The following is a 17,253-nucleotide window of genomic DNA, read 5'->3' on the forward strand; positions in this document are numbered from 1 at the left end:
CATGTTGAACCTGGAGATGCGGCTGAGGTCTAAACCTGTTGCATGTGTGTTGTTTTCATTTTTTTGCAACTATATATTTCCTCTGTACCTGTGTAGGAATGTGTGTCAATGTCTAGAACATAGTTCTCATGATAATTGTAATTGTACTGTATTTACAGTATGAAGAAAATACTTGTTTTTTCCTTCTTAGCAGTTTCGTTTTTTCCTTAGCAGTTAAAAGTAGCCAAACAAAAACACTCTCTCTGTGTGTGTGTGTGTGTGTGTGTGCGTGCGCGCGCACGCGTTCTGGGTAGTTCCACCTATTTCCAGCCCTTCAGGTGCACTGGGAGCAAGAGCTGGATGCTGCCATCCAAACCATACCAGGGCGACATCAAGATAGGGACTGTGCCAGTCTGTGTGATCCAGGCTAAGCCCCCACCCCCACCCCCTATGGTTGCTTGACCTGCTCCAGGTGTGTCACCCTCTCTTGCGAGTCTGCCTTTAGGCAAAGCCCAAAGGACATGCTAGCAGTTTACTCTTAGCCAGTAGTGCATGCCTGTATCAGGGAGGCGCCCCCTCTTGTTAAGTGCCAGGCGGCTGGTTTGCAGCAAAGGAGGAGAATCTGATTAAGGTCCTTCCAATCTTAGTATCAGCTGCACATGTCCTCTCACCCCTATTTGGGCCAAGGCTGTGGAGAATGGCACAAGTTACGGTATATCAACTTGGAATATATCGGTTTAGAAGGGAAAACTAAGAGTTTCCCAAATCATTGTAAATAATATTGTCTTAAGTCACAATTGGCTGGACTTGTACTTTTAATGGCTCAGTGAAATTATTTAAAAAGCATAATAGTTGGGCTCACAAGACACCGTGGAAACTAAACCATGCTATAATTTCTTGACGCATTAACCTGGCCTCTTGTCAAATCTCTTCCATGTTCTGTTACTTTTAAGAAATCCGGGTATGCGAATAGTGTTAATAATATTGGACAAATTGTCATGTGTGAGTGATACAAACCAGCAAGCTTTCTGGTACACTGAGATTTTAGTTCCCAGAACAACCAATTCTTACTTGCAAGGAAATTGCAGGTTACACCTTTATATATACCTTTGAGTGGAAAAAGTATTAGCATTTGCTAAAGTTTTGTTCAGCATTTACTTTCTCCAATATTGGTGTTAATTTGAGGGGAAAAAATAGATAAGGTGGAACAATCTTCAGATTGGCTGGGTTAACACAGTAGACAACATTTCAGCAACACACAATTGCTATACCAAACAAATCATTTCTATCATTCAGATGAAGTCCATTTTGCAAAACCAGCCTGTATATAATAAGGGTCTTAGCATTTTCACATCACAAAGTTCCCCCGAGCTGCTAAGTCAAATTATTAATCACATTAGCTACTTCCACTCTGAATATTCCATGATATTTGTGCAAACTAGGGAGGGATGAATCGCACCCTCTGCTCACTATGAACGTGCCCCCTTCCAACCAGAGTAGTCTCACTCTTTCATCCTTTAGGAAAGGGATGTAAGTTGGTGCAGTTGTGTGACACTGAACTTTGACTGCATCACTTAACAATGGAGTTCCTGTACCAATTGCTATATAGGTATGGGATGATTTTGGTAAAGATGGCCAGAAACCCGAAATATTGATGTTTCTTCCCTTGAGCAATATTTCTGCATTGTTGGGTGTCTTTAGTAAAGTCAGGGGAAAGGATATTAGGACATTGGGGTGGGTGGGGGGCTTCTGGTGGAGAATTTGTGGCCCTCCAAAAGTTGCCAAGCGTTGGGTATGCTCCGCCTTCCCTTAAGACTTTGGGAGACATGATAATCTCCTTCAAGGACCTGAAGGGCTGAAATGGAGAAGAGGAGAAATGCTCAAGAATGTTCAAGAATGCAATAAATAATTCCAAGGGACGAGAATATTTAGCTACAATATATTTTTCTAAAGAGAAAGTATAATTGAAAAGAAAAATTTAGCACATCATTCAATATTTCAGCATAATAAACATTTATAGAAGTGAAGGCACATTCTTGAGAAGGTCACGACATATGCTCCACATAAACTAATATTGCACACCGCTGCTTAAAGTCCTTTTTAGCTTTCTTTCCACAACCTTGGACTGTTTCCTGAAAATGGAATCAGCAGATCTGGCACTTCAGCTTTTTGACTGCAGGAAGCAAAGAGGCTCAGGGAGGCAAAAACAGATCTAGCTCTTTAAAAAAACAAACCCAGCACTACCATGCAATTAATTTTTCAAACTGGAGAAAAAAGGGAAAGGCGTTTGCCTTCATTTGGGAAAGCAATTCTGATCCCCACAAGGGATCTGGAGACCGACTCTTTGCTGTTGTCTCAATTTACCCCAAATGTTTGGTCAACTGGTGTCTGTTGGCCTCTTAACCAGACTGGGATGAGCAGCAGCAGGCAGAATATCTGCTGCCATGGAATGTGCAGGACAGACACAAAAACCTGCAGAAATCCCCATCATCACAGGTGCCATAGAAGAAACCTTGCATTATTTTAATTTTGGATGAAGGATGTTTGCGTAAGATCTACAGGTAATCCTTGGCTTGTGATCAGTAAGACTTACAACTGTAAAGCACTTCCCAAACACTTCCCAAAAAGCCCCCACACACGCGCACGCATAAACACACACACAGTCAAATGACTTCATTTTGGGTACTTCCTTTTGGCAGCCAACAGGTTGAAGTCTCCCATGGTCATGTGTTGTGACGCCGGGATTGGAATCTGCTCCGTTGGCAGATGTGAGTTCGAGCGAAGAGGATATGGCAGCGAAATATGAGCTGGCATTGCTGAGTGACTTGGATGTTAGCCAGGATGAGGAAATGGATTTAACAAGGAGAGATGAACCTGATTTAGTAGAGATGTCAGGACCTTCGACCTCTAATTCTTCCTCTGAGCAGCAGCCGGGAATAGCTAACAAGGAAAACATGCGAGAGTTTTCCAGCGAAGAAGAGAACTTTGAGAGATTCTGGCTTGATGTAAGAAATAGATGGAGATTGAGACGTCAATCTCAATTGGGAAGGAGGCGTCGAGCCAGTGACTAATTAGGGAAATTAACACGCTCCATAAGAGGATAAAAGGAAACGGCTTGGCTGGTGAAATTCGCCAGAAGCAAAGTGATTAATGGGAGTGAAAACAGGAAGAGAACTCTTTGAGGCTTTGAGAATTATTGCCACGTCAGGATTGCCGGACAGAGTGTGGATTTACTGCTGAGGATTGGAAATACCTCAACAGTTCTTTTGTGGGGGTTTGTTTTTTGGTTTGTGATATTTCTGGAACTGCTGAATTTCGTTTTGCTCACCTGTAATTAAAGGGGAGACATAACATTTTTGCTTCTGGCCATACAAACCATCTTCAAACCAAGATGGACCAAACCCAACTGCAGCGTTTGGTGGAGCAGCAACAGCAACAGATAAATCAACTGATACAGAGTAACCAGATCCTCCAAAACCAGGTAACACAATTGGTGAACCATGTTTCAAGTTTGCAAAGTCCTGCTGCTCCTTCAGCCCCTCCCTTGATGAAAAGCCCGGTATCCATGCCGGAGAAATTTTCAGGGCAAACGGACATGTTCCCGGCATTTATGGGGCAGTGCCAATTATTTATAACCTTGAGGCCTAAAGACTTTCCAAATGACCAGGCTAAGGTAGGATTTATTATTAGCCTTTTATCTGGGCAGGCTGCCAAATGGGCTACTCCCTTGTTAATTCAAGATAGCCCTTTGTTGGATAATTTTCAGGGTTTTCTGCAGCAAATGAGGGTTATGTTTGAAAACCCAATTAAAACTCAAACTGTGGCTAGACGGTTATGGGACATTTATCAGGGGAAACGTCCCCTGCAGGAATACATTGCAGAATTTCGTTTACTCTGTATGGACTCTAACTGGAACGAACTGGCCCACATGGATGCGTTTCAGGAGGGCTTGGCTGATACCATCAAGGATGAGTTAGTATATGCAGAGCGGGCTTCAACCCTGGATGCACTAGTGATACAGTGCTTACGTATTGAAGCCCGTTTACAACAGCGCGGAAGCAAACGGCCCGTTGTGGAACCACATTCTCGTTCTCGTTCACAAACAACGCCACCGAAAGTTTTTCAAACCACGGTTAAGACGGAGGAGCCGATGGAGTTGGGAGCACTCCGCCCTCGCTTAACGGCGCGAGAACGTTTGAGAAGGTTTCACGAAGGCTTGTGCCTTTATTGCGGGGGTCCGGGACATTTTGCTAATTCCTGCCAACGGAGAGGGACTCGCAGACCCGTGCCTGAAACCACTCCTGACCCATCGGGAAACGGGGTAGGCCTGACCTCGGGGAAACCCTAGGTCGGGCACATTCTACACCCCCACCCCAAATTGCTAAAGTGAATCCTGGCCCTCCTCGGCATTTACTTTTGGACACTCGAATCTTTTTACAGTCCCAGAAGGAGGGAATCCCTGCAGTTGCGTTGGTGGACTCAGGGGCTACAACCAGTTTTATGGACCGGGCTTTTGCTACGCACTTTGGGATCCCATTGGTTGCTGTAGAACCACCCATTAAGGTGGAAACAGTGGATGGGCGTGAGCTCAAGTCTGGGCCCATTCGTTTCACCACCCAACCAGTGCGTATGGTTATTGGGGATCACGAGGAAGCGATAAACTTTTACATCACTTCGGACCTTCATCTCCCCTTGGTACTCGGTGTGTCCTGGCTGCGTTTGCACGATCCGTTGGTGGCTTGGGCGCAGAATGCCATTTCCTTTCCAAGTCTCCAATGTGTGGATCATCTGAGACATATCTGCGCTGGCCAGGATATCGCCGCTTCTGCTGTTTCCATACCTTCGGACCTATCGGACTTCTCCGTTTTCAGCGAGAAGGAGGCGGACCAGTTACCACCGCATCGTGCTTATGATTGTCCCATGGACCTGATACCGGATGCTCCATTGCCCAAGGGTTGGTTATACTCCATGTCGGAGCCCGAGTTGGTTGCGCTTCGAGAGTTTTTAGATAAAAACTTGGCTCGGGGATTTATTCGACCATCGTCGTCCCCTCTTTCGGCTCCCGTTCTTTTTGTTAAAAAGAAGTCGGGAGAGCTCCGTTTATGCTGTGATTACCGCCGGTTGAACGCCATCACAGTGAGGAATAGTTATCCTTTGCCGCTCATTCCGGAATTGATGGAGTGGTTGCGGGAGGCTACTATCTTCACTAAATTCGATTTGCGTGGGGCCTACAACCTGGTTCGGATGCGCAAGGGGGACGAGTGGAAGACAGCGTTTGGCACTCGTTATGGCCATTTCGAGTACACCGTCATGCCATTTGGTCTGACCAACGCTCCCGTGGTATTCCAGCATTTGATGAACGACATTTTTCGGGACATGCTGGATAGGTTTGTTGTGGTGTATCTGGATGACATTTTGATATACTCTCGGTCCAGGGATCACCACCTTCAACAGGTCCGTCAAGTGCTTCAGCGTCTTCGGGAGCATAAACTCTATGCGAAACTGGAGAAGTGTTTCTTTTTTTGTCATCAATAAGAGTTTTTAGGGCATATCATCTCTCCCGAGGGCATTGCTATGGACCCTAAAAAAGTTGAGGCCTTGTGTAGTTGGGAAGCCCCTCGTCGAGTAAAGGACGTGCAACGTCTCCTGGGGTTTGCCAATTACTATAGGACCTTCATTCCGGATTTTGCTAAGCTAATGGATCCCATCACTCAGCTCCTTTGCAAGAAGGTCTCGTTCAGGTGGAGGCCCCCACAACAACAGGCTTTTGAAACTTTAAAGAAAGCGTTTGTGGCCGAGCCGATATTGAGGCATCCTGATCCGAATCGTCCATTTGTGGTCGAGACAGATGCCTCTAATGTAGCTATCGGGGCGGTATTGTTGCAAGCTTCGAAGGATGGAGCACCTCTTTTCCCCTGCGCATATTATTCTAGGAAGCTCACAGCTTCTGCGTGCAATTATACTATCTGGGAAAAGGAGTTGTTGGCTATCAAGGCTGCATTTGAGATTTGGCGACATCACCTAGAGGGGGCTTGGCACAAGGTGGAGGTTCGGACGGATCACCGAAACTTGGAACATTTGTCTACCGCCAAGAAGTTGAACCAACGCCAGATCCGGTGGTCGTTGTTTTTCGCAAGGTTCAATTTTTCCGTCACTTATGTTCCAAGTGGACAGAATCGGAGAGCAGACGCGTTGTCTAGAAAACCCGAATATATCAGTCCCGAGGATCCTCTTCCTCCACAAACGGTGTTGCCACCGGAATCCTTGGCCGTGCTTCAAGATCCGGTAGATTTGCGGGCTCGCATATGGGAGGCGCAGCGATTAGACGCGTGGACGTAGCAAAGAAGGGGGGAAGTTGGACCTGATTCCCCATGGTCTTTTGAAGAAGGCTTGCTAAGACATCGGGGTTTATTGTATGTACCCACCAGGTCGCTCAGAGCTCTCATCATGACGCAATGTCATGACAACCCCGCTGCTGGTCATTTTGGTTTTTACAAAACTCTGCACTTGGTCACCCAGACTTTTTGGTGGCCTCGGGTTCGACACGATGTGTTTTCCTATGTCGCTTCTTGCGTACAATGTCGACAAGCGAAAGCGGCATCGGGTGCGCCTCCTGGACTCCTTCAACCATTGCCGACTCCGGGCAGACCATGGGGAGCGATCTCCATGGACTTTCTCACACACTTGCCATCCTCGTCGGGTTTCACGACGGTGCTTGTTGTGGTCAATATGCTGACTAAAATGGCTCATTTTATTCCCTGTCGGAAACTACCATCAGCCCGCACTACGGCCCAGTTATTTTTACAGCATGTCTTTTGCCTACATGGTCTGCCGGATAGAGTGGTTTCAGATCGTGGGGTCCAGTTTACTGCGCAGTTTTGGAAACGTTTAATGACGGCGTTACAAGTACAGGTGTGTCTAGCGTCAGTGCACCATCCGGAAACTGATGGTGGGACTGAGAAGGTTATTGGCATTCTCACTCAGTATTTGAGATGTTTTGTCAATCATCAACAGAACGATTGGGTGAAATACCTCCCATTAGCAGAATTTGCCTTTAATAACTCTCAACATACCTCCACTCGAGTAACGCCGTTTTACGCGAATGTGGGCTATCATCCGCGATTCTTCCCGTTGACTATGATGGATTCCCCGGTTCCCAAGACACAAGATTTTCTTGAGGAATTACAAGCGGTTCACCGTTTAGTAGTGCAACAACTAGAACGGGCGAAAGAAGACTACAAACAGTTTGCGGACCGTTCTCATAGAGCAACGCCTCTGTTAGCTGTGGGTGACAAGGTGTGGTTATCCACAAGGCACCTTCGGGTCGATCGCCCAATTAGGAAGCTGGACCATCGTTTCATCGGTCCGTTCCCGATTGAGGCGGTCATCAACCCTGTGGCGTATCGACTCACCTTACCGCGCTCCATGCGTATTCATCCTGTCTTCCATCATTCTCTCTTGGTTCCTGACTCCCCGGAGTGTCCTCTTCGTGCTCCCGCTGGTGCGGTTTCTCCATCAACGCCCAGTGAGGAGGCTGATGTTGATGACACGGTGGTCAGCATAACTGATTCTCGTTGGCTAAAGGGTCGCTTCCAGTACTTAGTCGGGAGGAGAGCGGATGGCTCAGAGGTTTTTTCATGGACAGATGCTTCCGCAGTTCATGCTCCAGACATTATTCGGAGCTTCCATGAACGCTTTCCGTTGAAACCGCATCCGGATCGTCAGACCCGGGGGAAGGGTCCTGCGGTGAGGGATAGTGTTGTGACTCCGGGATTGGAATCTGCTCTGTTGGCAGATGTGAGTTCGAGCAAAGAGGATATGGCAGCGAAATATGAGCAAGCATTGCTGAGTGACTTGGATGTTAGCCAGGATGAGGAAATGGATTTAACAAGGAGAGATGAACCTGATTTAGTAGAGATGTCAGGACCTTCGACCTCCTCTAATTCTTCCTCTGAGCAGCAGCCGGGAATAGCTAACAAGGAAAACATGCGAGAGTTTTCCAGCGAAGAAGAGAACTTTGAGAGATCCTGGCTTGATGTAAGAAATAGACGGAGATTGAGACGTCAATCTCAATTGGGAAGGAGGCGTTGAGCCAGTGACTAATTAGGGAAATTAACACGCTCCATAAGAGGATAAAAGGAAACGGCTTGGCTGGTGAAATTCGCCAGAAGCAAAGTGATTAATGGGAGTGAAAACACGAAGAGAACTCTTTGAGGCTTTGAGAATTATTGCCACGTCAGGATTGCCGGACAGAGTGTGGATTTACTGCTGAGGATTGGAAATACCTCAACAGTTCTTTTGTGGGGGTTTGTTTTTTGGATTGTGATATTTCTGGAACTGCTGAATTTCGTTTTGCTCACCTGTAATTAAAGGGGAGACATAACAGTCATGTTACTGCGATTTGCAATGGTTTTTGAGAAAATGTCCATTCAGGAGAATGGACTCATTCAATGACCGTGTGATTCCCACAATCACTGCTGTAAAAAGTTGAAAAAGTTGGTTAGGTCATATGGGTGTCTCAGTTTACAAGTGTAATTACTTATGGCCAAAATTCTGGTCTGAATGAGGGCTGCTCAGCTGAGAACTCTTGGCTGGAGTGAGGAGTCTGCTCTGGTAGCCGCCCCCACCTCCCTCCCGGGGAGGCTGCAAAAAATGCTCTGGCTGCAACTTGCATCATAGCCAGCCAGGCTGCTGGATGCTGGGTGATGATGCCAGGAACCAGGAACGATGGGAAGCCAATCCGGTGCCTGTGAAGACGACTAAGACTGGCTGGGAAGATCTAAGAGGCTAATGGACATTAAAAGCGCCACCACTAACCCTGGCCTCCCTGAAGCCCCTTTTTCAGCATTTCTTTTTTTAAAAAAGTTAGGTTCTTCCTGAAATGCATCCAGGTGGAGGGAGATATGGATGCGTGGTATTTTAAGAGAAGTGGACACCCAGCTGGGAAGGGAAAGAGAAAGGACCTTTGAATTTAAAAGCCAGATAGAAAATGGGAAGGAAGAACAGGGGGGAAATCCTGACTTGCATATATGCCTGAATATACGCTTTGTCTAATAATTTAGATAAATCAGAGAAACATGTTTCAGATACATGGAACTACCAGAAGCAAATAACAAAAATAAATACATTTAAAATGAAATACATAGCTTGTTCTAAAATCTGTTCTTGAAGCTGTTTGGCTGATATCGGATAAAATAAGACTCCTGATACGTGTGCATGAGGCAGGAAAGAAACTTTGTTTTTGTTTTTTTTACAGAAACAGTAACTTTACATTTTCGATGAGCATTGCACGTTCAAAGCAAAGAAGCAACTTTGGGTTCTTTGAAACAAAGTCAAGTATAAAACCGTATTCACAAATATATCAAGATAGACTCTAAAAATCTTACCAAGGCATGCCAAGATGGCAGAGAACTGGATGAGAAGAGAGATTTAGGAGGAAAGAAAAAGGGACGATTTCCTCCTGAAACCACGGGATTCAATTCACCATGTGAACTTTCAGCCTTCGAACTATAGAATAACTATTCACCTAAGTTGAGGCATATTACTACTTACATTAATATATAGTAAGACATGCCCCACTGCGTGAACATAATTTTTTATACACATTTAAAAAACCCAAACGTACTTTGTTCCGTCCCCGAAGCAGCTCTTCCCCCAGAACCTGGGCCAGCCAGCGAAGCTCAGGGCTGCTGCTGCTGCTGCTGCTGCTGCGGGGTTTGGGCCAGCAAGCAGGAGGAGAAAAGCTGTGGATATCGGGAACCACAATCCACAGCCACCTGGAAGGGGCCATCTTGGGCAGACATGAGCCCTGTTTCCTAACAACCTGATCCACCTCCAGCTAAGAGCAGAATCAGGTCCTGGAGAGCGGAAACAGGCTTGGGAAGTCGGGGGGAGGGGGGCTTCAGGAGGAAGCGTTTAATTCTCCCTGGACAAAACCTCACTTTCCCACTCTCTCTCTTGGAGTCCTTAGTGGATACAGGATGTTTTTTGTGTGCAACTTCCAGGAAAGATAAATAAAAAGTGCAAGACATCCCTGGAAGTGGCTTTTCACTAATCTACAAAAATTTTTGCAGTTCTTTGTTTGTGTATTGTCAGCACAATCCCTGCAATTTTCTGACTCTTCTTTCTTCCGGAGGGCGAAAAGAGGAGAAAGGATGTTTAAAAGCTGTGGCTTGGGCTACATTTCTCTAGCTGGGTATTCCAAATGCTTTTTACAAGGAGTGTTAAAATGCCTAAATTTTGTGACTTAAAACAATTAAGTAAACATTTTCCCCCCCATGAACTTTGATCCTGATAGGTGTGTCTCCCCGTGTTAAATGAAGACAAGTCCATCGTCAGGTTAAAAAACACTGTTGAGCTTACAGGGCTAATTCTTGCAATTCTTGCCAATTCAAAATTACGAAAGCATCAAGGTGTGTGCAAGGCCAATTTCGTTCTCCAAACAGCTCTTCATAATCAAGCCAAATCTCGCCTTTTGAAGTTAGTACTGGAGAAAGACCAATCTGGTAGGGAGGACAGTGCAAGAGGCCCCTGCCTCGGAATCCCCCCAGCTATGCAAACCTGACACCTCAGTCTTAGCATGATGGAAACCCCGAGAAAGGCTGGGAACAACAGGGAGGCAACTGGCAACGTCAGTTCTTTAGGGGTCTGGACGATGATCAGAGGGAAAAGGAAGAGCGGATTTTGCTGGACTCCCACACAAAACGAGAAGGGGAGAAACCGGACAAGAGTGGGAAGGAGTGGCACAGCTTTGGTTCCTGCAAATCAGGCGAGAGAAGGGCAAGCTGAGTCGGTCCCTGCGTTCCTCGCAAGCCACAAAGGAGGCAGGGGAGGGAGGGACAGACGAGATGCTGAGGCCCAGGAGGCATCAGGGCCGGGCTGGCTTCCCACAGCCTCAGGAGGAGGAGGAGGAGGGCCCAGTCCCTAGTGGGCCAAGAGGCAAGGGATCCAGAAGGGGGACTGCTCTGCTTCTTCTCTTGCCCAGTTCCAGACGAGACCTTTCCTGAGAAGGCCTCCGCTTCGGTGTAGAAGTAAGGCACGCTTCTTTGGCAAATAGGAAAAGAACATCGAGACCTAGAAACGATGGGCTGGGAGCAACCAGAAGATGCCCTTATCTTGGCTTCTTCCCCAAAAAATCAACCCAATGTTGTAGCTCTGGTTTCTGCTCCATTTTGGAACCTTCTGCCCCATGCTGGCTGCTAAGAGGGGCAAAGTAGTGTAGAACACCCTGATCTCCCCGGGGTGGAAAGACCCACAGAGAGCCCCCCTTCAGCGCAAGAGATGCCCAAAGAGCCGACCTCTTGGCCCTCTTCCACCTCTTCAGACGGTCGTGTCGTCTTCCTCTTGGGAATGGCCAACCAGGAGTGAATGCTTGTCGGGCTCGCTCAGGGCAATGTTGCTGAGGGAGTGCTTGTCGGAGAAGAGGGAGCCGATAGAGGCCTGGCTGTAGTGGATAATTCGGTCCATGAGGCTCAGTTTCGGAGACCCGGGTCCAACCTCGTCAATCCCAATGTGGACACTGATTTCTGAAGAGCTCTTGCACCTCGGCTGGGTGCGGGCGTGGCGCTCGTACTTCTCACAGGTGGGCTTCTTGTAACTATAAGGGGAACACAGCCTGGATTGGTGGAGGGCTCCATGGAAACTCGAGCCAGGGATGGCCCAGACCGTACAGTCCCGGGAGCCCCGTGGGGGAGGTCGGCCTTCCTGGCCCCTTTTACACTGGGGAAGGGAGGGGGGCACACTAGGGGCACACTTTGGGCCAGAGTTTGAAGAGCACAACTCTTCCACAAAAACGTTGTGACTTCTCTGGCTACGGCTTTTGTAGCCTCCAAACATTTTCCTACTTGCTTGAAGCAGGTCAGTCACTAAACCTTTTGATTAACACGACATGATTACCGGCCTTCCTGGCCCAGAGCACTTCAGAGGGAGCCTGGCTCCCTTCCCCCACCTCCAAGGAGCAGGCTCCCCCCCGATTCCAGTCTGCTTGGCAGGGTTTTTGCCTGCAGCTCCACTTTCATCCACCCACCAGCGCTCGCCCCGAGAGCAACTTCACCATCCTCCACATCCAGCCCTTTCCCTAAAGGAGGCGGCCACGAGGAAGGCAGGCAACTGCAAAGCATCCCGGCTTCTCCTCCTCATTTAGCAAAAGACCAGGCCCTGGGGGGCTTTTGCTAAGGGAGATTCCCCCCCCCAAAGGGAAACCCTCCCCTCTCCTGCACAAGTCACCCAGTGGAGCCCCCCTGCCTCCCCCCCCCATCTGCAGAGGCTACTCACAGTTTTAGCAGCAGAGAAGACAACACAACGGACACAGAGGAGGCCGCCATCGCTGCAGAGCCCATCCAAGGCTGCAGGACCAAGCCAATCGGCAGGAAGACGCCTAGGGACAAGCACCGCAGAGTTCAAGGAACCTCAAATACTCAGAGATCGTGAAGCATTTTCACAACTACTTCCTGTCACTGGAAGGGGGGGGGGGAGGTAGGCAGGAGAAAAACTAGAACCCAAATTGAAAAGAGGGGATTTAGGAAACCACTTGCACGGAGGAAGTTTCTCCCCCACCCCAATTTATTTTGTCTGCCTTTCTCCACCCAAACTAACTCAAACAAAGGGGTGGGGGAGTCTGGAATTTAATGCCCTCTTAATTTAATGCCCTCTTCTTTCCTTGACCATCATTTCCTGCAGCTTTTTGCTTTACTTATTAGGTCTATACCCATAAATTTAGAGACCTTTTCTGGAGGACACCATGCAGCAGTTCAACACCAAGAAATGCTACATACCTGCAGCGACCGGAATACCAATAAGATTGTATATGAGAGCAAAGACAAAGTTGATCCGTATCCTTTTAACCGTTTTCCGTGATAAATCTATGCTTGCCACCACATCCAGCAAATCATTCTGCAAAATAGGTTGTTGTTGTTGTTTCAGAGATCGCTTAACAGGATTAATCCTATCAATCAACGCTTTAGATTCCTGGTGACTTGACAAAGCTGCATCTCTTTCAGGATCTCCGTTAACTCAACCCCACTGGACTGTTTTAGAAAGTGCATAGATAACCGAAAACTGTAGGGGGCAGGCAGGACAACCCGTAACCCCTAGGGCTGCTTTGCATCCCTTTCCCCCTCCTCTACTTTCCACTCAACTGCTGGGCTGCTGACTCTCACCTGGAGAAGAGACGTACCAAAGGGATCCCTAAGGCTAGGTAGACTAGGCCACCAAGACTAAATAAGCACCCTACCAAGAAAGGGAAATAGAAAATAATCTTTGGAAATCCTGGCTCACCTCTCCACCCACTGGGCCTTTTCCCCTTTCATCCAAATAGGGCTCCTGGCCACCAGAACATGATGGGCTCTTCATCCAATGGAAGAAAAGCTGCCAGCTAGGAGAGCCTTCCAAGTCAGAGCCGTTTAAGGGTGAAACGAGGGGCCGAGAGGCCGTGACCCGCCTCCCCTGAAGGAGTCCTCCTGGGCCCTTCAACGGGGCCCCTTCCCCAAGCAGAGCTGGAGCTGGATCCCCTTGTGGCTTTTCCTCTCCCTTCCTCCTCTCAGGCTTTGGCAGCCTCTCTCCTTCTACCGCACAGCTTACCCTGATCAAAACCATGTCCGCCGCTTCGATAGCCACGTCTGTGCCTGTGCCGATGGCAATGCCCACATTAGCCATGGCCAGGGCTGGGGAATCATTGATGCCATCGCCCACCATGGCCACCCGCTTCCCTTCTTCCTGCAGCTGCCTCACTTTGGCCACTTTGTGGGAGGGGAGCACTTCAGCAAATACTTTGGTGATGCCAACCTAAAAGCAAAAGAGGGAAGGCTGAAGAACCCAACGGAAGGAGGCTCTCGGGGGCAGCGCTGGGCTCCGGCATCCAGGTGAGCCGAGGCCCCCTTGCATTTCAAGAGACTCTGGTCTCCAGTCGTCAGTAGGGAGGGATGTTAAATGAAAATTAGTGACGGGAAGACTGACTGGGGGGCGTCCAGGGAAGCCTCGGGCATCCAGCCGCTTACCTGAGCAGCGATGGACCTGGCTGTCTTGCCATTGTCCCCTGTTATCAGAACCACCTCCAAGCCCATCCCCTGCAGGGTCCGCACAGCAAGATCCGCTTCGGGCTTCACGGTGTCAGCAATGGCGACCAGGCCACACAGCTCCCCTAGGAGACAAACAGGATCCCATGAAGGCACCGGAGGCCTCCAGGAAAGGCCTGCTGTCCCATTATTGTGTTCCTTCCTAAACGGGGATCTGACTTAGTCGTGTTTTACAAGGTTAAAACAGGGGTTGATGGTTGTGAGCTGCTCACAAATGCTGAGAGTCAGGCAGCCTAACAAGCTTAAAGAGTAAAAAAAATGGCCACTTGGTTAGTTGCTACAAGAAGATCGCACAGACGGACTACAAACAACGGCATCACAAAGTAGCAGCAATGGTGCATTGGAAAATTATAAATTTTAAAAATATATCTTATTGCATTTATATGAATGATTTGCACTTATACAAATGATATGAAGGATTTCCAGAAGCCAAAATTACTTAAGGTCAAATATGTGGTTGGGATTAAAAAAGGAAAAAAAGTCTTGGTTAGGGTTCCTTCAGGCCTCAGGACCAGTCAGGCCAATGAAGGCTCACTCGTTACTTCACTCTGGTTGCAATTGTCAATATTGGAACAAAGTACAGATCTATAAATGGCTGAGGCAACTATTCTTCTGGGGAGCTGAGACAGGGGTAGCAGTGAAGAACCAAGAGCGGGGAGATTTCTCATTTTTAATCAAAATAAATGTGTCAAACTTATTAATTATTTCAGCCTTTTATTGCAGGAAAAATGTGAAAAATAACACATCCATAAAATCAGTCTTTAGAAACATACATTCACAGGCAATGATTGTGTATATGTCTAGGGAAGACACAATTTGCACATTAATGACACAACTTCATAGAGAATAAACCTAAATTTGTTTAAGCAAGAGGAAATAGGAAAATACTTTGTTCATCCAAGCTGGTCTTAACCCTGGTTTATTGTGGCATTCGTTTTAGGCCAACATATGATTGAAATATTCCAATGAAACACAGAATGTTTTCCTTCTAAAAGAGTTTAGTAAGATATATATATATATATGGTATTCAGCTTTGTTCGGGTGTTTTCCCAGGTCATTATAGTTGTGCTTTTAAAGTTGTAGCAACGTTTCGGCAGAATCGCATCTGCCATCATCAGGCTGCTGTATAGTGTTCTATACAAACGCCTGGCAGACAAGACACACATAAAGACTGAACTATGCACCCTGACTAAAGTACTGACAGCCAACGGCTTCCACAAAAACAAAATCACCGGCTTGATCCACAAAAACACACTGAGACATAATGAAGACCTAGAAAATGAACAGACCTATGGAACAGCTGTCCTGTCCTACATAAGAGGTACTACAGACAAAATCAGTAAGATACTACACAGGCATCACATCAAGACTGCCTTCAAAAGAGGCTTCCGGTTTGAGCTTCTTCAGCGACAGACCGAAATCACATCTCTGCGAGGCTTCGATTCGTGCTTGCCACTGGAGTGCCCCGAGCCGGCTGGTTTCAGGGCTAAGCCACCCCGTAGAGGTGGTGAAAAGGGGGGAGACTGCCTGCAGAGGTGAGGAGAGCCACATCTCTCCTCCCCAGTTGGCCATTACTCCCTTTCCCGAAGGCGGTTGTAGCGGTGGTCAGAAATGGCCACCACAAAGAAGAACTCGACTGGAAAAGAATGTGCAGGAGGAAGATAAGAAGAGAAAGTTTTGGTTGACCGGGTCAAACAGCAAAAGCAACAAATAAGGTACCCTGGAATTGAAACTGTTAAAAAACAATAACATTGTTCCCTAAGAAGATTTTTAAGCTGCGAAGGAGAGAGAAAAGGGAAAAGATTTGGGTTTTTTCCCCCTCCTTTTCCTATACTGACAGCTAAGAGACTTAAGCAAGAAATTGAAAAAAAAACCACTTTGACATCAAAAGGCATTTAATGCTGAAAATAAAAAGTCAAAGGGATAATAAAGATTTCTGGATAATTAAAAGCTTTTGAAAACAGAAAAGGAGAGAAAAAGAATAAAAGGGTAGGATCTGGAAGGGAGGAGACTGCCTGGAATTAAAAAAGAACTTATAGCAAAATCTCAACAAGACTTCCAAAAGATACATTCTAACCAAAATATTGCAACAAAAACCCCAGGAAGAGAAAGTCGAAAAAGAAATAAGAAGATATAACTCGGGACTATCTGGATTACTTGATGATTTCTGGATTCTTGGTTATTGTTTTGAATGACTAAAATCAATCGGGTGGTTGTTTAAAACTGTTTAAAATGGCGCCACTTTTAGAAGAACTGAAAATGGAACTTAAAAAGTACAAAGAAGATGCACAAGAAGGGAGAGGTTCTTTTGGCTTCGTATTTCAGTTTTTAGAAATGGAGATTTGGAATTATGAGAAACAACAAGAAATGCCTGCAGAACAAGAAGATTGCGACAAAGAAGAAGCCATCTTTAATGAACAAGTAATCTTAGATGGGGGAAAAAAGGAAAGGGGAGAAAGAGAATGGAAAGTTTAAGATTGGGAAAAACAACTCACCCCCCCCCAAAAAATAGTGAAAAATAAGTATAAAATCAGAAAGCAACAGAAGAGGGAAATGCAGAAGAGAGAATTAGAACTAGAGAGACAAGGGGGTAAAAAGGGGAGGGAGAAGATGAGAGGGAAGAAAGAAAGGAAAAGAAGTTATAAAGGACAGAAGCAAATATAGAGAAACGGCCTATTTAGAGATAATGGGTGAAAACTTAATGGAAAAAGGGATTCTGCAAAGGTACATAAGATAGTATGGTTATATTAGAAACAGAAATAATTTTAGAAAATATGAAACAATGTGTGATTAAAATGTCTGATAAAATAGCTACCGTAATTCAGTGGAATGCTTGTCAATAAATAAATGTAACAAAAGGTATATTTAATGATTTATAAAACATATGTGAAGAGAAATAAGGGAAAAATTAATTATGGAGATTATATGTGTTTTTAAGGAAGTATGATATTTAATTGAAAAGAAGTGTTAAAAGATGTTAAGATTTTAATGATTATTAATGTTAGAACTGAACTGGAATGGAATGAGGGTTTATAATTACATATATTTACAATCTTTCTTTCTTTTTTAAAAAAAGAATATAGTGTGTATTATAAGAATGTACCAAGCAGAATTCGATTGGAAGTTATGTATTATGTATTATATTGAAGGTCATAAACTTAAGGTATATATTGAAGTTTAAATAAGAGTTGAATGGATGTAA

The 17,253-nt window shown here is 46.1% G+C and overlaps 1 protein-coding gene across 5 annotated transcripts in view; it reads right to left on the reverse strand.

The window, feature by feature from the left end:
• Nucleotides 1-10,253: 10,253 nt before the first annotated feature.
• Nucleotides 10,254-17,253, reverse strand: part of ATP7A (ATPase copper transporting alpha) — a 36,197-nt gene continuing 29,197 nt past the window's right edge. For all 5 annotated transcript variants that reach the window (XM_087972008.1, XM_087972005.1, XM_087972009.1 and 2 more), the window contains exons 19-23: nt 13,974-14,116; nt 13,558-13,761; nt 12,753-12,870; nt 12,253-12,355; nt 10,254-11,575 (exon numbers count right to left, since the gene is read on the reverse strand). In XM_087972008.1, the coding sequence (XP_087828134.1) occupies nt 11,299-11,575; nt 12,253-12,355; nt 12,753-12,870; nt 13,558-13,761; nt 13,974-14,116 (845 nt within the window). In that variant the 3' untranslated portion in view covers nt 10,254-11,298. The remainder of the gene's footprint in view (nt 11,576-12,252; nt 12,356-12,752; nt 12,871-13,557; nt 13,762-13,973; nt 14,117-17,253) is intronic.

Source organism: Notechis scutatus, chromosome 10 (genome assembly GCF_049901735.1).
Source record: "Notechis scutatus isolate UNSWTSFEM ecotype Mainland chromosome 10, rNotScu1.2, whole genome shotgun sequence".
Classification (NCBI taxonomy): domain Eukaryota; kingdom Metazoa; phylum Chordata; class Lepidosauria; order Squamata; family Elapidae; genus Notechis; species Notechis scutatus.